The following is a 21,879-nucleotide window of genomic DNA, read 5'->3' on the forward strand; positions in this document are numbered from 1 at the left end:
TGGCTTGAATAATGGTGTTTATTTTCTTTATGTACATTTAAATATGAAACACACAGTAGTTCAGTCAACTCAAAACTACAAGCTGGACAGTAATCAGAAAATCAGTGCTCATCATACAAATCAAATCTGCATAAGAAAGAGTCAGAATAATTCAGAAGACAGTTGCAATTAGCAAAGGACCAGGAGACTATGCAAATTGCCTCCTCTTTCTGAGGAATTGATCACATGGCACCTTTTTCATTCAGCAAACGAAAAGGGATCACTCCGGTTCCATCCTCTCCATTCCTTGGGGTGCAGAGGCAGCTTCAGTTAGAAGACATCTGTCAGTGAGCCAGGGTGTCCTCAGCTTAATGGAAGGTTGATCTGGATTCACTGTGGTACTAAATAAAACAGATTTTTTCTCCAACACCTGGGAAAAAACAGTCGCAGCAACTTGGCAAAGAAGCATGCTGTTTAAAATGACAGGCATGGGGGACTTGAGAACAAAGTTGAATCAAGGATTTCCTTGACCATGACGCCCACGGGCAGCCCTTTTCTCCTTTGGAAAGCGGCAATGCTTTGCACAGGCTGGTTTCCCATTTGCACATAGCCTGGCCTGAAAGGGACATCTGTCCTCACAGCTGTTGCAAAAGAAAATAAACATGAAAATTCAGAATCAAGGACGAAAGTCAAAGGAGTAACTATGTTCCGATTTGATTACATTTCAAAGTAAGTTTTCCAGATATGTATTTAAAATGTCAATATAAACTCCTGAATGTTCGGTTATCCCATGTGGAAACAAAATCTATTAAAGCCTGGTTGGTAGCCTCTAAGTGTTCTTTTCATCAGTAAATTTCTTGCTATATAAATCCACCAACATCTCCTTCCTCACTTAAAGCAAACATACATGAACATATATTGAGACAGACTGAGCCAAAGAGTCTGCTGATCTGAAACCATGCCCCAAATTGTTTAATTCTCATCAATTTCCTTTTTTCTCAAGATCCATAAGCCAGCAACAACAGGTGGGCTTTTCTTGATTTCACAGTTAATCATCACTCCATACACTCTCACTTATGCCTTAGTTGCCAAATTTCTGTTCTACTATCAAAAAGGGGCTTGGGCATTAAAAAAAAAAACTGGCTCAATAAGGAATCTCATTAAATCAAAATGGCATTTACATTAAATGTCAATGAATCAAGTTAAGGTAAAGTGCAAAGCCACTGACCTGCAGGTGTCTGGGTGAAATATCTTGTGCTTCTGGCAGCAGCTCTCCAGACTTTCTTGGCACTCAATGCAACTGCAGTTTTCTGGGTGTTGGATGAGGTCTTCGGGGCAGGGTGTCTTACAGATGCACTCACAAAGGTCTTCGTCAAACTTCATGTGCGGCCCACAGAGAGCCAGTTCCTGGACATGAGAGTGGTCTAAACGAAAATAGAAGAGTCTTGCTTGAATGGCTGTAGCATGGATAATGTGATGACCAAAGATGGATCATCACCAAAGTCTACATCATTCTCAAGGAGCTCAGGTAGCTTGGGACCACCTCACCTCCTTTCCTGTAGATGTGTGACCCTCATCTTTTCTCAGGGTGAAGGAGATTCTCCTCTGATTTCACAATACAAATACAGAACCCTTCTGTTCTCTCAAGTTGGTGGTGGAAATGTTTTTTTAAGCTGAATATTTTTATAAGATTTTAAAGAGATTTCTACGTTGGCGACTTGTTAAAAATGCAAACTTTTTGGACAAAGATTAAAGATGGCAGCGTGAGAGTGAGATAGGCTTTCTCCTAAAACTGCAAACAATTCGAAAATATAGTTGGTGCAACTAATCCTGAGAGAGTAATAGGAAAGAGGACGGCATTAGACTGCATACAGCTGGAGAAAAGAGCAGACCTCACAGAACAGGGTAACATACCAAAGCTGTGGCCCAGCTGGACCCGAGCCCTTCCGCCACCTGAGCAGACCAGCGAAAGGAAGAGAAATGGAGCAGGTAGGGAGTGGAAGGCCTGGGACTGCTGAATACTTAGCTCCAAAGATCTGCTCTGGGAGCACAAACCTACATTTCATGGTGCTTTCAAGATACTCATGTGATTATGGGGTTGGAAAGTTTAATACAGGCAGAGTTCCTGGGGAGACTGGGATTCCAGCCACTTGTGGAAAGCAGGGATCCATATACGGCTGCTCTGGGACAGAAGCTTATACCTGTGTGCTCGGCCCACTGGTTCAGGCAGTGGAGACAGGCACAGCAGCCCGGAAGCAGGAAACAGCTCTTTCCTCCCCTCAGGCACCAATACCGCTCCCTTGTGACGCCTGACATTGCTTCAGGGACTGAGCAGCTCCAGAGAGTAGAGCTTCTGGACACTAGAGGGTGCCATGTACAAATATGAAACACCAAAAGAACCTGGTCCAGAGTAAAATTAATGTAACTCGGGAGAAAGATTTAAATGACATGGACCTTATGACTCTTCCTGAAACGGAGTTAAAAATAAAAATCATCAACATGCTAATGGAGGTATGGAAAGATATCCAAGAACTCAGGAATGAATTCAGGTTGGAGATACAATCGTTGAAGAGCACAATGGAGGGTATTAAAAGCAGCTTGGATACAGTGGAGGAGACGATAAATGAAATAGAAACTAGAGAAAAGGAATACAAAGAAGCTGAGGCACAGAGAGAAAAAAGGATCTCTAAGAATGAAAGAATATTGAGAGAACTGTGTGACCAATCCAAATGGAACAATATTCACATTACAGGGATACCAGAAGACGAAGAGAGAGAGAAAGGGATAGAAAGTGTTTTGAGGAGGTAATTGCTGAAAACTTCCCCAATCTGGGGAAGGAGATAGTCTCTCAGAAAATGGAGATCCACAGGTCTCCCAACACAAGGGACCCAAGGAAGACAACACCAAGACATATAGTAATAAAATTGGCAAACATCAAGGATAAGGACAGACTATTAAAAGCAACCAGAGAGAGAAATAAGATCACATACAAAGGAAAGCCCATCAGGCTAACATCAGACTTCTCAGCAGAAACCTTAAAGTCCAGAAGGGAGTGGCACGATGTATTTAATGCCATGAAGCAGAAGGGCCTGGAACCAACATTACTTTATCTGGCAAATTTATCATTTAAATTTATCATTTAAATTTTCAGGAGGGATTAAACAATTTACAGATAAGCAAAACCTGAGAGAATTTACCTCCCACAAACCATCTGTACAGTCTCTTTTGGAGGGACTGCTATAGATGGAAGTGTTCCTAAGGCTTAACAGCTGTCACCAAAGGTAATAAAATCACAGTAAAGAAAGTAGAACAGCTAATTACTAAGCAAATGCAAAATTAAATTAACTATCCCAAAGTCAATCAAGGGATAGACAAAGAATACAGAATATGATACCTAATATGTAAAGAATGGAGGAGGAAGACAAAGGAAGAGAAAAAGAAAAGAACCTTCAGACTGTGTTTGTAACAGCATATTAAGTGAGTTAAGATAGACTCTTAGATAGTAAGGAAGGTAACCTTGAACTTTTGGTAACCACGAATCAAAAGCCTGCTATGGTAGTAAGTACATACCTATCAATAATCACCCTAAATGTAAATGGACTGAATGCACCAATCAAAAGACATAGAGTCATTGAATGGATAAAAAAACAAGACCCATCTATATGCTGCTTACAAGAGACTCACTTTAAACCCAAAGACATACACAGACTAAAAGTAAAGGGAGGGAAAAAGATATTTCAGGCAACTAACAGAGAGAAAAGAGCAAGAGTTGCAGTACTTGTATCAAACAAAATAGACTTCAAAACAAAGAAAGTAACAAGAGACAAAGGGGGACATTATGTAATGATAAAGGGGTCAGTCCAACAAGAGGATATAACCATTATAAATATATATGCACCCAACACAGGAGCACCCACATATGTGAAACAAATACTAACAGAATTAAAGGGGGAAATACAATGCAAAGCATTCATTCTAGGAGACTTCAACACTCCACTCACTCTGAAGGACAGATCAACCAGACAGAAGATAACTAAGGAGACAGAGGCACTGAACAACAGAATAGAACGGATGGACCTGACAGACATCTACAGAACTCTACACCCAAAAGCAACAGAATACACATTCTTCTCAAGTGCACATGGAACATTTTCAAGAATAGATCATATACTAGGCCACAAAAAGAGCCTCATGAAATTCAAAAAGATTGAAATTGTACCAACCAGTTTCTCAGACCACAAAGGTATGAAACTAGGAATAAATTATGCAAAGAAAATGAAAAATCCCACAAACACATTTAGGCTTCACTACATACTCCTCAATAACCAATGGATCAATGACCAAATAAAAACAGAGATCAAGCAATATATGGAGACAAATGCCAACAACAATTCAACACCACAAAATCTGTGGGACACAGCCAAGGCTGTGCTAAGATGAAAGTATATTGCAATACAGGCCTACCTCAAGAAAGAAGAACAATCCCATATAAGCAGTCTAAAAGCAGTCTAAAGTCACAATTAATGAAACTAGAAAAAGAACAACAAATGAGGCCCAAATTCAGTGGAAGGAGGGACATAATAAAGATTAGAGCAGAAATAAATAAAATAGAGAAGAATAAAACAACAGAAAGAATCAATGAAAGCAAGAGCTGGTTCTTCCAGAAAATAAACAAAATAGATAAACGCCTAGCCAGACTTATCAAGAAAAAGGGAGCCTACTCACATAAACAGGAATGAGAGAGGAAAAATCACTATGGACACCACAGAAATACAAAGAATTATTAGCAAATACTATGAAAAATTATATGCTAACAAACTGGATAACCTAGAAGAAATGGACAACTTTCTAGAAAAATACAACCTTCCAAGGCTGACCCAGGAAGAAACACAAAATGTGAACACACCAATTACCAGCAATGAAATTGAATTGGTAATCAAAAACCTACCTAAGAACAAAACTCCTGGACCAGATGGCTTCACTGCTGAATTTTATCAAACATTTAGTGAAGCCCTAATACCTATTCTCCCTAAAGTTTTCCAAAAAATAGAAGAGGAGAGAATACTTCCAAACTCATTCTATGAGGCCAGCATCACTCTAATACCAAAACCAGGCAAAGACACCACAAAAAAAGAAAATTACAGACCAATATCCCTGATGAACATAAATGCAAAAATACTCAACAAAATATTAGCAAACTGAATTCAAAAATACATCAAAAAGATCATCCATTATGATCAAGTAGGGTTTATGCCAGGGATGCAAGGATGGTACAACGTTTGAAAATCCATCAACATCATCCACCACATCAACAAAAAGAAGGACAAAAACCACATAATCATCTCCATAGATGCTGAAAAAGCATTTGACAAAATTCAATACTATTCATGATAAAAACTCTCCACAAAATGGGTATAGAGGGCAAGTACCTAAACATAATAAAGGCCATATATGACAAACCCACAGCCACTATTATACTTAACAGCAAGAAGCTGAAAGCATTTAATTTAAGATCGGGAACAAGACAAGGATGCCCAATCTCCCAACTTCTATTCAACATAGTACTGGAGGTCCTAGCCACAGCAATCAGACAACACAAAGAAATAAAAGGCATCCAGATTGGCAAGGAAGAAGTTAAACTGTCCCTGTTTGCAGATGACATGATATTGTACATAAAAAACCCTAAAGAATCCACTCCAAAACTATTAGATCTAATATGTGAATTCAGCAAAGTTGCAGGATACAAAATTAATCCACAGAAATCTGTGGCATTCCTATACACTAACAACAAACTAGCAGAGAGAGAAATCAGGAAAACAATTCCATTCACAATTGCATCAAAAAGAATAAAATACCTAGGAATAAACCTAACCAAGGAAGTGAAAGACCTATGCTCTGAAAACTACAAGACACTCATGAGAGAAATTAAAGAAGAGACCAATAAATGGAAACACATCCTGTGCTCATGGATAGGAAGAATTAATATTGTCAAAATGGACATCCTGCCTAAAGCAATCTACAGATTCAATGCAATCCCTATCAAAATACCAACAGCATTCTTCAATGAAATAGAGCAAATCATCCTAAAATTCACATGGAACCACAAAAGACCTCAAATAGCCAAAGAAATCCTGAGAAGGAAGAATAAAGCAGGGGGAATTACACTCCCCAACTTCAAGCTCTACTACAAAGCCACAGTAATCAAGACAATTTGGTACTGGCACAAAAACAGACCCATAGACCAATGGAACAGACTAGAGAGCCCTGATATAAACCCAACCACATATAGTCAATTAATATATTATAAAGGAGCCACGGATATACAATGGGGAAATGACAGCCTCTTCAACAGCTGGTGTTGGCAAAACTGGACAGCTACATGCAAGAGAATGAAACTGGATTATTGTTTAACCCCATATATAAAAGTAAACTCGAAATAGACTAAAGACTTGAATGTAAGTCATGAAACCATAAAACTCTTAAAAGACAACATAGGCAAACATCTGAATATAAGCATGAACAATTTCTTCCTGAACCCATCTCCTCGAGAAAGGGAAACAAAAGCACAAATGAACTCTTGGGACTACATCAAACTAAAAAGTTTTGTACAGCAAAGGACATCATCAACAAAACAAAAAGGCATCCTACAGTATGGGAGAATATATTTGTAAGTGACATATCTGACAAGGGGTTAACATCCAAAATATATAAAGAACTTACACATCTCAACACCCAAAAAGCAAATAACCTGATTAACAAATGGACAAAGGATATGAAGAGACAGTTCTCCACAGAAGAAATTCAGATGGCCAACAGACACATGAAAAGATGCTCCACATCAGTAATAAACAGGAAAATGCAAATTAAAACCACAATGAGATATCACCTCACACCAAAAAGGATGGCCAGCATCGAAAAGACTAAGAACAACAAATGCTGGCAAGGATGTGGATAAAGGGGAACCCTCCTACACTGCTGGTGGGAATGTAAGCTAGTTCAACCATTGTGGAAAGCAATATGGAGTTTCCTCAAAAAACTAAAACTAGAAATACCATTTGACCTGGGAATCCCACTCCTTGGAATTTACCCAAAGAATACAACTTCTCAGATTCAAAAAGACATATGCACCCCTATGTTCATCACAGCACTTTTTACAATAGCCAAGATATGGAAGCAACCTAAGTGTCCATCAGTAGATGAATGGATAAAGAAGATGTGGTACATATACACAATGGAATACTATTCAGCCATAAGAAAGAAACAAATCCTACCATTTGCAACAACATGGATGGAGCTGGAGGACATTATGCTCAGTGAAATAAGGCAGGCAAAGAAAGACAAATGCCAAATGATTTCCCTCATTTGTGGAGTATAACAATGAAGCAAAATTGAAGGAACAAAATGGCAGCAGACTCACAGATTCCAAGAAGGGACTAGTGGTTACCAAAGGGGAGGGGCAGGGGAGGGGCAGGGGAGGGAGGGTGGGGAGGGAGGGAGAAGGGGGCTGAGGGGTATTTTGTTTAGTACACATGGTGTGGGGGATCACGGGGAGAACAGTGTAGCACAGAGAAGGCATGTAGTGGATCTGTGGCACCTTACTACACTGATGGACAGTGACTGCATTGGGTATGGGTGGGGAGTTGATACATTGTTTTTTCACGTGAAACCTTCATAAGAGTGTTTATCAATCATACCTTAATAAAAAAAAATTTTTTTAATGCAAACTTTCACAAGCCAGTATTAGTACTAAAATATAGGTGCTCTGATGTTTATGAAGATTAAAAGGAGACAGGAACCAAAGGATTGGCATTGTAGAAATACACCTCAGACCTTCCAGACTGTGGGTAGAAACAGGAATTTCCTCACTGCAGACCACAACACTGATATAAAAAATACAATATGATAATGAAGTTGGATTCCATGAACATCTGCTAGAAGATATGCTTGGTTGATAGAGGAGGTTTTGAGAAGTTTCTACACAGTTAGCTGAGAGATACTTCTAGAAAGAGTGTAAAACAATTGTATAACTAACACTCCACGTCTAATTCTGATCAAGTTGAAATTCATTGCAAAAAATGGGAGAGAGAGAAACTTTGGAAGAACTTGACTCTGTGTCACCTTAACACTCTTGAAGGTTTTGGAGGAAAGCGTGCTTGGTTTCTTCCCCAAACGTGTTTCTCTCCTGGTTTGCCTCATTTAGGGAATGGTGTCATCCTTCTTGACCCACCTGCCGTATTGAGTCTAATCACCATATCCAACCAGTTCTGCGTCCATGAATTTGTTTTTCCTTTTCCATCATCACTACCACCCCTTCAATTAAGTCAGAACCTTGTATTTTTGGTGTACATGGCTGTCAGTCATCTTGCCACCAGAAGTTTTACCCCTTCAATCCAGTGTCCATAATATTATCAAATGCAAATCCAATCACATCATTCTACTGCGTTCAGTACCTTAAAAGATTCCTCCCTTTCACACACATGCAAAAGCCAGTTCTCCCACCAGGACACATGAGACCCTCCATAAACTGGACCTACTAACCTTCCAGACTCATCTTCTGCCTCTCATATACACCATATGTTCCAGCCATACCAAATTACAGCATTTTTTTTGTTCCCCTGATATGCCAGGGTCTTTCAGCCCCATGTATTTAGCCTTGTCCTTCTCTCTGCTAGTCATCCTTTCCCCAGACCGCTTTCTCAATTTTTGGAGGTTAGCTAAGTGCCCTCACCCTGTGCATATTTCTATCCTGTCTTTTCTTGCACTGCATACATTTGTCTGCTTATTTCTATGCTTCTTCCATTAATTAAAAATCCTGAAGGTAATAGGGGACTAGGTCTTGTTGTTCTGACATATAATAGGCACTTGATAAATGCTTGCTGATTTATCTGGTGTGATAAAAGGGTCCTGACATAGGCCAATGTATGGAGACTGAAGAATCCCAGCCAGCATTCCAAGACATTGGGTTAAACCACATTATCTTGCCAATATTTGAGCATGAATGATGTACCAAAATGGCAGTCTCATGTCATCCAATCTTATAGTTTTAACTTCTTTGTGGTTGACGATCTTTGAGGGGTCACGTAGAATGGGTGTTGGAAGGCTAGCTCTGGGGGGATTCCGGTCTGAATTGCGTGAAGAGGAAAAAAGGTGAGCTTCGTAGGCCATATGCCAGAGAGGCGCATGTCACTTTGGGGCAAGGAGAGAACAGGACAGTTAAGAGGCTCTTGAAAGATTTGCCTGAAGCACTAGGTGGCAGCAGACATTCACTCAGACAGTTGAGGCCGCCGTTCCTGCACTCTTGCGTAGCTTTAGGGAAACAGCTCCCCCGCCTCTGCCCGCTATGTGTTGGCTGAACTTCAGCTGAGCAGCGGGCAGAGGATGGCCTCAATGCTTACAGGCTAGTGCAAAGCACCAGAGACTGGGTGGAGGGGGACTAAGTGAAGCAGCATCCAGCTAAGGGTGATACCCTGAAGTATTCTATACTGATTTCAAGCCTAGGGAGGCTGATGATGGGATACCACTGGGTTCCGTTCCCAGCCGTGGTCCATTGATCTTTTTTAATCAATAAGCTGATGGAATTTTTCCAAGTAAATTCTTGAAGTTGTGGCTATCTCGAGGAATCTAAAATGCAGAATTAGGACTTCCCAATATTTTTCCCTTTTTGGGGTATTGTTTGTTTTTTAATAGCTTAGAGCAATGAGTTGAATCTAACAAGATGAAATTAAACTGAACTTGGATTCACTAACCTAAGTATGCTCATTCTGGGAAAAGAAGTCATAGAAAAGGCAGTTGTCTGAAGAGCCTCAAGTGAGAAAAAGGTGTTTAGTGAACAGTAAGCTCAGTGGGGCCACTGAGAAGTGACCGTGAACTTGGCCCACATTAATAGAATTATGAGATTTGAAAACTGGAAGTGATGGTGACCTAGGCTGCCTCATGCCTCTCACTTCCATTACTGCTACAACTTCCCACAAGGTCCTTGCCTTCTTCCCTGCCCCAGGCCACCCATCCTCTGCTACACTGTCACTGGGTTGAGTTGGTTAAAATGCTAATTGATGCTGTCCCTTTTCTGGGTGAACAGCTGAGTGGTTTTCTCTTTGCTCTTAGCACCACACCCGAGCTCTGGGACAAGGTTCACCCCCTGTGAACCTTTCCAGTTTCCTCTCTCACATCTCCCCAGCGCCCTCCCATTATTTCCCCAGCATGCTAACCTTCTTCCAGCTCCCCCACACACTCGGTCCCCTCAGCTCCAGTCCTGAGCACTCAGCTTTCCCCTGCTCAGGGCGCCTCTCCTTCCCTGCTGCTCTTCGCACTCTCACCACACTTAAGCACCAGCTGAGGCCCTCTACAGGCGGCATTACCTTCACCAGAAAGAAGCTGCCTCACCCAAGGTTACATCCGCTCCGCATGGCATCCCATATCCAATGAGAAGGCCACAGGACGCAGCTCCTTTGCCTCCATTTGAAACATGCCCCCAAGGGCCGTCCCAGCCTCAGCTCACCATAGGATTGGCTGGCACCTCTTAGCAAACCTCTGAGTATAAACCTCTCTCAGAAGCTTGTGTGTAAGGGAAACCTCGACTATAACAGCCTTTAAGCTCTCTATATATTGCTTCCCACGGTAACTTTCTAACACTATTAAAAATGAGTCACATGGACAATTAGATCGGTCTACATGGCCCTACAGAGTAAAACCTGAACTAATGGTTTGATGCTCTAGAGCTGGGCTATCCAACATGGTAGTGGCTACTGAACACGAAATGGCAATTGAGATGTGCTGTAAGTGTAAAAGACACACTGGACTTCAAAGACTTAGCATGAAGAATGAAGGATGTCTCATTAATAAATTTTATATTGGTTGCATATTAAAAAGGAGGCTATTTTTGATATGTTGGATTAAATAAAATATATGAAAATTCATTTCACCTGCTTCCTTTGGCCTTTTTAATGTGAGTACTATAAAATGTAAGTTACATATGTGGCTTTCCCTGTAATTCCATTGGGCAGTCCTGTTCTGGAGAGAGAGATTTAGGTTCACTACAGTTCACTAACAACAAGAGTGTCCCCAGCGGGCTGCCTCGGCAGGTGGCAACTTCCCCTGTGACTGATGCATATTCTGGTAGAGGACGGCAGAGCACTTGGTGGGAAGGACGCAGATGACATCCAAGACCTGCATGGTACTTAAACTACATGAACTTTAAGTGTTGCTCAAACCCTGAGTTGAGCTTTTAAGAAAACATTCAGAAGGAAGCTACAAGACAGAAGTACAGGACGCAGAATGTTATTTCCAGTTCCTAGGAAAACATTCCTTGGAGTTTAATCCTTACTAATCTTACGTGTAGATTATCGTTTAAAACAAGCAAGGTCCAAAGTATACGACTCCTTGAGATTTTTTTCAGTGGAACACGTCACGTTCTCTGGAAAAACAGTTTTTAACATGCACTCGCTTTCAACCAAATGTTCATCACCAAAATTTATTGCATTTATGAGTTAGGGGTGGCAAGAGCCAAGCTCTGCTCTTCCTTCGCCCTAGTTTCACAAAGTTTTCTCTTATTCCCCATTATTCTCAAATAATTGGCATGTTTTCACATGATGCAGCTGAAAGAAACCAACAAGTCCAAAATTACTTTATGTTCCCATGAGACTTTTATATAAATGAAGTAGCCAAATGTGGCTGGCTAGTGTTGAGTACTGAGCTGGCTCCCATTAAAGGTTCCCATCCTCTTCTACGCTCAAGGTTTGGGATGGTCTAATCACTTCGGGCTTTTCTTTAAGATTAAGAAGCAGAGTCATGCATTGGCAGGCTTGCTATATAATTAGAGCACGTAGGGCTCTGCGACCTGATTGCTTCTATCGTTCTTGGCTATGTGATCTTAAGAAAATTACTAGGTATCTTGGTGTGTCCATTTTGTAATTGTAAACACAAGGGGATACTAATAGTACATTATAAGACTGTTGTGAGGATTAGATGAGTTACTACATATCAAAGGCTTATCACAACATTACCTGCTCATAATATATACTCAACAAATGTTAGTTGCTGTTGTTATTTTGATTATTATGACTATTGTTTCACTAGCTACCCTTACCTTCCGTTCCACTGAGTGGATTCTCCTCCTGTAAAACACATTTGCATTTGTTGTTATCCCAGAGCATGTCAACAGGACAGAGTTTCTTGGAATGGGAACAGCTAGGGAAAGAAAACAAGAATCCAGATTTAAAAGCTTTCAAGGGCAATCATACCTTTGGAACATTTTTTAAAACACTGAATAAATTTCTGAGTGGAGAATACGTAAGATTTTTAAGGAGCCTAATTCCTATTTATAATTATAAACTGCATGTTATCACATAGTGATTCTGTAATTACAAATAACCTATTTGAGAACTTTTGGAAACTAAACTGTCATTTTAGAGAGTTATAATCTTTTTAAGAAGATAGGTGTTAAAATGATGCAAATTAGCTGTAAACAGAGCTTATTTACCGGAAGTAGATATTGTTCTAACATAGCTCCTAAGCATTATCTTCTTTAACGTGGAAATAAGAACACCAACCAGGGCAGCAGGAACACTTTCAGGATGAGTGTTCCTTTTCTATGAACTTTCTTTTCTGCTTGAAAGAGACAGAGGTGCCCTCTCCACTCAGCGTTAACTAACTTGTAACCACCAGTTCACTCCTGCACTTACCACTCACACAATGCGTGTATTGCTTCACTTTTGCCAGATCTAGGTATCCGACTTAGTTGTTTCATGTTTTCATTCAGTGTTTGTAATTAGCCCTTTCTTTGTTTCTCTATTTTAAATTATTTTCTTTCCAAACCCATGATTCTCACCTTTGATCTCAGAACACTTGGGAGTGTCATAATTTGTCTCATAAGGAATCACAAAATACTCGAAAGAAAATTTCCGAGTCAAATTAATTTTAAGTCATTTGAATTTAAAATGAGAAATTTCCATTTGGTAATCTTAAAAGGGAGGGCAAGAAGACAGTCAAACTAAGATGCAGATCATTTGGCCACTCCCCATGACTTCAGGAGCCCTTTCTTCTCCTGCTGATTTGGGCACTTCACTGTTTGAACAGCCTGAGATGAGCTTTAAGTTATGCGTGTTCTAGAATGAGGGAACATGTGCCAAATTTGAGGTTGGGATAGAGTCTTACAAGGGCATTAGACTATGTGTATTAAGAACAAAGGTGTCTGTAAGTAGACATGGTGAGTTCTTAACCACTGAGCTTTCGGGTCCTACTATAATATATATCTAACACCTAATAAAAAATATATTTGCCAAACAGTTTTTACCAGTAGATCTGGGGTAGAAGGTGAAAGATGAAAACTCGAGGAGAAAGTGATGACTTTATAATTAATGAAGTCTTCCTAACATGCAACTTTAGCAAAGGCAAGAACAATTATAATCGAGTACAAGACATGCTTACCGATCTTCTTCCGGGATCTGGATGGATCTTCTGATAATGGGGTATGGATGGCGGGGAGCTGTTGGCAAGCACTTACAACCTGTGTGGTTGGCAACTTTAATAGGCACTAATTCAGGTACTGATGTCAAAGGCACTGATATCTCAAAGAGCTAGAATGGAGAAAGATAATACATACATGTTTTTAAAATGATAATAATCTCTATAGTCTGCATTCTTGCCTTTGTCCTTCATGGCAGTGACTTTAAGCAAAGTTGTCCAATAAGAATAGAACTAATAAGGATAAGGCCTGACATGATGGAAAGAATACTGGGCTGGGAGTCAGGAGACCAGAGGTTTCTCCAACTTCATCAAGTATTGAAGCTTGATCAAACTCTTAACTTTTGCTATCACTGGTACCCTTATAAAAGGGACTTCTGGTCCTTGCTTCTGCTTTAAATTCCAGTGTAAATTGGAAGGATTAAATGAAATTATAGCTACAAAGTTTCTTTGAGACCATGGCGAATAGATTAGTGTTCAAAATAAGATTATTTACTTTTCTCTTCTTGCACCATCTCTGTTGAAGGCATATCGTTTGCTGTTCCTTGAGTTTAGACTTGGCCATGTGACTTGCTTCGGCCAACAGGGTGTTAGCAGGCATGGCACAACTACAAACTTGAACCGTGCATGCTTGGTGGGGCTGCATATGCTGTAGCCATGAGAAGGGCACAATCTGGCAGGTTTGCTGGTCCAAGGGATGAGACACTGGGAACACACCCGGACTCAACCTGCAGCTTGGAGTCAAGCCCAACTGAGCCTGCTCAGGATTAACTGAATCTCAAATACATGAGTGAGAATAAGTAACTGTTTGAAGCTACTGAGTTCTAGGGTATTTATTATCCAGCATTACATAGTAATAACAGACTGGTACAAGATGATCATGCCCAACCAAGTAATTGTAGGCAACATGAATATCACTTTTTCTCTGTTTCTATATGCCAGGCCCTGTTTTACATTAATTTATTTACCCTTATAACATTATAGGGTGGGGTTTATCCTCCCTCCCCCAACTCCACAGGCAAAGAAACAGATGTATAGAGAGGTTACATACCTTGCCTAAGGCCACCCAAATATTGATTGGAGGAGTAGGGACTGGAACCCAGGCAGTCTACTCTACAGTCAGAGGTGATAGTCATAAGAATATGTCTTAATTATTTTTTGGAATGAAACTGCTATGACCAGAAGAAGTAAGGTGGGATCTTGGCAAGTAGAACTTAGAGAAATGCCAATTACTTTGTTTCTAGACTGGTTGTATGATGCATGGATGAATTTGAATTTGATTTTAATGCTCTGTCCATTCAATCACCACTCCATGTAGTCATTACTACATGAGTATTCATTTATTCACTTTGCTTCTAAGAGGTATTTCATCAAATAGTCCATAACCTTGGGATGAGTGGTAGTTTTTTAAAAACAACTACTAAAATGTTTAAGCATGCATATTTGGAAAGGAAAACTGCTGTACACTTATGCTTAAGTACCTTCTTTAAAACTAATCATTTGTTGAGTACAGCAGTCAAAATACTCAACTATCTATTGAGTGGAAATAATCCATTAGAGTTGTGTTTATTCTGACCTCTTAATATGTAAGGAACTTCCAAGAGTGTAAGTAATAGCGTTTTTAGAGTGTTTACTTTGCATAAACTGTGAAATTTTCCAGCTATGCTCCAGGGAATAACATGGTCTTGCACTAAAGCCTCTTATATTATGCGAACTTTGTTTCTCCTGACAGTTGATGCTAAGCCATACTTATGTCATTTTTTCCCTATCAAACAGTAAGAGGTCAGAATTTTTACAAGTTCCAAGATCCTCTAAAAGACTTGAGAAAAAGAAACTCTGCAGTTTGGGGATATTTTGGGGGAGGAACAAAATTAAGGATAGGTTAACCTGTTATCAAACAAATCAGCAATCCATTCTTTCCATCCAGTTAAATAATTACCTAACATGGCTATTTTTAGTGCATATATAATTTTATTGTATACCTTTTATAACCATGAGAATAGACTATAGGCATATGTGACAATTCAATGAATATATCAACATGCATGAGGAATTGACAACATAGAACCAAAAGGAATATACTTTGACTTATAGCTTTTGGATATGTTTTACTCCCTAAGTTTGTTATTACTGCTCTCCTATGCAACACTTATTATATTTCACAACAATGTGGTAGCGATAGAAAGGAAAACTTATCTGCTGAGCAAAAGGGATTTTATAAGACAGAGAGGGAAGAATTATTTCCTTATGGGGACTGCAAAATTATTTTCAAAGTTCTTCTGTGCTAACTAGACTCCATTTGCCCCTCTAAAGACACCGTCCCCCTGACTTCCTTCCCCACGGGGCTGTGTGTCCCGGGACGCTGACCTCCAGATCCAGGCCCTCTGGCCTCCTCCACCCCGCCCCCACCCCATGTCAGGCTGGCAAGGGCCACCACTCCTCCAGTAGGTGCAGCAGCCCGCCCCTCCACTCCCTCTCTGGGTGCCCATGTCTGCTCCATCCCCTTGTCTCTTGGGTCTAAGTGGGCACAGCTTCTCCTTTCTGCTAGCCCTGGGAACTTCTAGACTAGCCCGCCCACCTGCCCCTAACCCTGCCCACCCCCTTCACTCAACTCTTCTCCATCATTCCATTTGAACAACACAGAACCTAAGGAATTCACAAGAGCATAGCTGTCTTCATTTCTTTTAATATCTGTTCTAGTAACTTCCATGATTTTCTGATTATTGACCTTATAGCATCAGAGAAACAGTAGCTGATAAGAGTTCAGGCTCTGGAGTCACACAGACCTGGTTTGAACCCCAGCTCTGCCATAACTTACCTCCCGGAACCTCAGTTTCCTTACCTATACAGAAGAATAGTAAGATACCCTTTTAGTTTGCTTCAGGGATTAAACAAGGTAACGCACAGAAATTATTTAGACCAGGGCTCGGCAAAAAGCTCAGTAGTAGCTGTCAACACTGTCATCAGCAGGGCTTTGCAGAGGGCACGCCTGCTGAGGTCCTCACACCTGTTTGGAGACGTACGAGGTGCTGGTGTTCACACAGATGAGGCTCTCCTCGTTGCAGCAGCCGCCACACCGGAACACGTTCACACAGGGAGGCTTGAAGAATGTGTCGGTGCTCCTCCCCAGCTCGCTGGCCACCTCCACGCACGTCTCTCTGGGGCTGCACTGGGTTCTTTGCCATTCTTCATCTATAACTGCAGACAGGAAGCTCATTGGGGCAGCAGCGGAGATGGCCCTGCCATGCCAATGTGGGCCAGGCTCACGCAGAACACAGTCGTTTTCACATTCGGGGGACTTATTTATTGCTCTAGATGGAGATTTTTTTTGTCAGTCCTTTAACCAAAGACTGCTTTCAGAAAGATTAAACCCAAAGTCTATGTTCTCTCCCATTTATACACTATCTTAGTAGAAGAAACAGTTGACCTTTGAACAACGCAGGGGTTAAGGGCACTGGCCCCCCCTGCAGTTGAAAATCCTCAGAAAATTTTTGACTACCCCAAACTTAGCGACTAATAGCCTACTACTGCCTGGCTTACTGAAAACATAAACAGTCTGTGAACACATATTTTGTATATGTATTATACACTGTATTCTTACAATAAAGTAAGCTGAAGAAACATTTTTTCAAATTGTTGCAAATCTCCAAAAAATGTCCATTTATTGTAAAAAATCTGTATATAAGTGGACCTGTGCAGTTCAATCCCACACTGTTTAAGGATCAACTGTAGTTTTATTTTTCTTTGGTGAAGAATACCATGTCCTGCATAGAACTAACTATACTGGGCACATCTGGAGAAGCTGGCTAATAAGGAAGTAAATGGAAGCATGTGTTATTTATTAAGCAATTTATAGGACACAGCTGGATAGCATTTTTTCTACTTGAAGCCAGGTGTGGGTAGGTTTTAGCACCATCAAGAAATACATTTCTGTTAGCTGCTTAAGTAACTGTAATAGGATTCAAACCTGGCAAACATGAGAATGGAAATTAAAGTGCAGCTAATCTTTCCTCAAATGAGAGTTTTCTCATTTGCAAGTGCGCAATACTGATGTTTACAAAACAAGATGAAATAAGTCAGTTCATTGGAACAGAAGAAGCAATATTCTGGCCATTTAGCTAATTTGAAGGAAACAAGAAAAAGAGACAAGCCTCTGGGAATAAAAAGCTTACAAACATTCTTGTAAAACAATGCTTGTTTTTCTCTCCTAGTTTACTTTTTAAAATTGGATTTTGACACTTTGATGCTTAATGTTATACTGCCTTTTACCAGTGGTTTGGGGAAATGACTCAATTTTATGATAAAGCCAGCTTATTTAAAGGCTCTCTTTGAGCTTGCCATGGGGCTGTGCAGTGTTACATGTTGGGAGTGGTGGCGCAAACCTCTTGGGGTAGGCAGCTTCTACGCTGACCCCCAGCAATGTCCACCCCCGGTGTTCACAACCTTGAAAAATCCCCTCCTCTGTGTACGGGCAGGACCTAGTGACTCCATTCTTATGAAGAGAAGACAGCCATTGTGATGGGATGTCACTTCCATGAGTAGGTTTAAAAGACTGTGCCTTCTGTCTTGCTGGCACTCTCCCTCTTGCCCTCTCAGCGTGTGGGCTTGGATGAAGCGAGCTGCCACACTGGAAAGGTCCATGTGGCAAGGACCTGAGGGCAGGCTCTGGCCAAGCACCAGTGAGGAATGGGGACCCTCAGGCCAACCGCCAGTGAGGAACTGAGTCCTGCAAACCACCACTGAGTGAACGTGGAAACCCATGCGGCCCCAGCTGCCTGCGGTCCAAGCTCACCCCTTGACTGAGGTCCCCTGAGAGGCCCTGAAGGACAGACAGATACCCATCTAGGCCATGTCAGCATTTCTGACCCACAGAAACTGTGAGACAAAAAAGGTTTTTAAGTGGCTAAGTTTTGGGGTAACGATTATATAGCTGTAGACAAACTCTTCTCCATTTTTACCCCATCTTCGCAAATTTGTATTGGTCTCTCCTCAGATTATTCTGAATTGCCATGTACGTGAACATGTTTCTACTAGAGAGAACTTCTGTTTGAAGTGTACAGATATAATCTTGTGTTGGAGATGTGACCATGGTTTCTAAATTATCCTCTTAAAACATCTTTTCCATTTTATTTTTCCTTTCCCCCCACCTTAATCTCAATTTTCCTCATGTGTTACTTCTTCAATCACTGAAAACACAAAATACAAGATGTCTGAATAATGGCGGGGGGATGGTCCCTAGCGAAAGAATCCAAACTATTGTTCAGACTAGAAAGTAACCTGATTTGAGATAAAGGGAACGATTGATCCCTAATAAGCTATGGAGGGTCTTTATAAGAAAACCGTTGTCTGTCTGCCCTGGGCCATAATGGGTGGAACACTTGCCAAATTAAGTTGTGTGGCCTCCAATTAGGCATTTACCATTTTTGATGATATGTCAGAACAACCAAGAGCCACTGTGGCATCGTTGATGGAGCAATTTTAGATCTGAGTAACACAGGACTACCTGGTACTGGATTATATCTATCTCATAATTCAAACTGACCAGAATTATTCTTTCCTTTCTAGAGTCATCCTTATTTTTTTTCTGTTTGTAAAAAAGATACTTTTGCATGGGCTGCTGTTGGTCATGGGGAGGTGTTTAGGCAGGAAAAACCCCTGGTAGCACCAAGGTGTGAGGTGAAGAGGACTCCTTGTGCTCATGCGTGTGACTGTGTGTCTAAACATTGCGTACACTATCCACTGTGTGACTGGGAAACATTGCATACACTATCCACTGTGTGACTGTGTGTCTAAACATTGCGTACACTATCCACTGTGTGACTGGGAAACATTGCATACACTATCCACTGTGTGACTGGGAAACATTGCATACACTATCCACTGTGTGACTGGGAAACATTGCATACACTATCCACTGTGTGACTGGGAAACATTGCATACACTATCCACTGTGTGACTGGGAAACATTGCATACACTATCCACTGTGTGACTGGGAAACATTGCATACACTATCCACTGTGTGACTGTGTGTCTAAACATTGCATACACTATCCACTGTGTGACTGGGAAACATTGCATACACTATCCACTGTGTGACTGGGAAACATTGCATACACTATCCACTGTGTGACTGGGAAACATTGCATACACTATCCACTGTGTGACTGGGAAACATTGCGTACACTATCCACTGTGTGACTGGGAAACATTGCGTACACTATCCACTGTGTGACTGGGAAACATTGCGTACACTATCCACTGTGTGACTGGGAAACATTGCGTACACTATCCACTGTGTGACTGGGAAACATTGCGTACACTATCCACTGTGTGACTGGGAAACATTGCGTACACTATCCACTGTGTGACTGGGAAACATTGCGTACACTATCCACTGTGTGACTGGGAAACATTGCGTACACTATCCACTGTGTGACTGTGTGTCTAAACAAGCTGAGATGGTTGAATAACATGGACTTTATGAGCACAGAGGCATCCAGCCTCACCTGGAGAGCCAAGGCCTCTTAACCAGATTACCTGTCTGAAGGCCTGACGTGACCCTGGACGTACTTGGAGATGGAGGTAGCAGCATTACCATAAAACCAAAACTAGATGATTTTAAAAAGCTAGTGACGTATTTTCTAAGGAGGAAACCATAAAAACATTTTTTAATGTTTTAAAATCATAAAAAATATGTAATTTGCCAGCTCTAAATGTCTCTTATTACATGGGAGATCATCTAAAGTTACTTACTGAGTTAGAAGTGGCAAATAATCAAATTGGTGTGCCACCCCAATTATAATTTGTCACCAACTCTCTGTCGTGGATTTCAAGGTCGTCCCAGAGGTGGAGCAGTCCTGCCGGGCAGTAGTAAAGAACAGTAGAGTTAGGATGCCTTTAGTCAGCACCCTGAACATAGCTCCACACAGTTTTGATTAAAATCTTACTACACCAGTTTCAAGACTTAGTTTTATAAAAAAGCAAATGGAAAGCAACATTTAAGCAAAATTTTAGACAGGGAATGTTTTCTTCAGGTGATTACTAGGTTTTTCCAGAATTCATGATTAATAATACTGAATTAAATAATACCTACATTAATAGCTTCTGGGGTAATTCGTCCTTCATGTTTATAGCCTTCAGACCCCTCATATAAATTTATTCATAATCAAAAATTTTAAAGGTTTCTTAGGATAGAAGATTTTACTATGAAAAACACAAAGTTTGGCAAATTGGATAGTGTATGCAATGTTTCTCAGTCACACAGTGGATAGTGTATGCAATGTTTCCCAGTCACACAGTGGATAGCGTATGCAATGTTTAGACACACAGTCACACAGTGGATAGTGTATGCAATGTTTAGACACACAGTCACACAGTGGATAGTGTATGCAATGTTTCTCAGTCACACAGTGGATAGTGTATGCAATGTTTAGACACACAGTCACACAGTGGATAGTGTATGCAATGTTTCTCAGTCACACAGTGGATAGTGTATGCAATGTTTCCCAGTCACACAGTGGATAGTGTATGCAATGTTTAGACACACAGTCACACAGTGGATAGTGTATGCAATGTTTCTCAGTCACACAGTGGATAGTGTATGCAATGTTTAGACACACAGTCACACAGTGGATAGTGTATGCAATGTTTAGACACACAGTCACACAGTGGATAGTGTATGCAATGTTTCTCAGTCACACAGTGGATAGTGTATGCAATGTTTAGACACACAGTCACACAGTGGATAGTGTATGCAATGTTTCTCAGTCACACAGTGGATAGTGTATGCAATGTTTCCCAGTCACACAGTGGATAGTGTATGCAATGTTTAGACACACAGTCACACAGTGGATAGTGTATGCAATGTTTCTCAGTCACACAGTGGATAGTGTATGCAATGTTTAGACACACAGTCACACAGTGGATAGTGTATGCAATGTTTCCCAGTCACACAGTGGATAGTGTATGCAATGTTTCCCAGTCACACAGTGGATAGTGTATGCAATGTTTAGACACACAGTCACACAGTGGATAGTGTATGCAATGTTTCTCAGTCACACAGTGGATAGTGTATGCAATGTTTCCCAGTCACACAGTGGATAGTGTATGCAATGTTTCCCAGTCACACAGTGGATAGTGTATGCAATGTTTAGACACACAGTCACACAGTGGATAGTGTATGCAATGTTTCCCAGTCACACAGTGGATAGTGTATGCAATGTTTCCCAGTCACACAGTGGATAGTGTATGCAATGTTTCCCAGTCACACAGTGGATAGTGTATGCAATGTTTCCCAGTCACACAGTGGATAGTGTATGCAATGTTTCCCAGTCACACAGTGGATAGTGTACGCAATGTTTAGACACACAGTCACACAGTGGATAGTGTATGCAATGTTTCCCAGTCACACAGTGGATAGTGTACGCAATGTTTAGACA

At 40.8% G+C, this 21,879-nt stretch overlaps 1 protein-coding gene across 1 annotated transcript in view; it reads right to left on the reverse strand.

Annotated features, from left to right (window-relative positions):
* Window positions 1–21,879, reverse strand: part of VEGFD (vascular endothelial growth factor D) — a 39,104-nt gene continuing 17,225 nt past the window's right edge. Inside the window, exons 3-7 of the mRNA XM_037020434.2 lie at window positions 16,448–16,638; window positions 13,405–13,553; window positions 12,065–12,165; window positions 1,208–1,403; window positions 1–620 (exon numbers count right to left, since the gene is read on the reverse strand). Of these exons, the coding sequence (XP_036876329.2) occupies window positions 494–620; window positions 1,208–1,403; window positions 12,065–12,165; window positions 13,405–13,553; window positions 16,448–16,638 (764 nt within the window). The 3' untranslated portion in view covers window positions 1–493. The remainder of the gene's footprint in view (window positions 621–1,207; window positions 1,404–12,064; window positions 12,166–13,404; window positions 13,554–16,447; window positions 16,639–21,879) is intronic.

The sequence above is a fragment of the Manis javanica genome, chromosome X, assembly GCF_040802235.1.
Source record: "Manis javanica isolate MJ-LG chromosome X, MJ_LKY, whole genome shotgun sequence".
In the NCBI taxonomy this organism is placed as follows: Eukaryota; Metazoa; Chordata; class Mammalia; order Pholidota; family Manidae; genus Manis; species Manis javanica.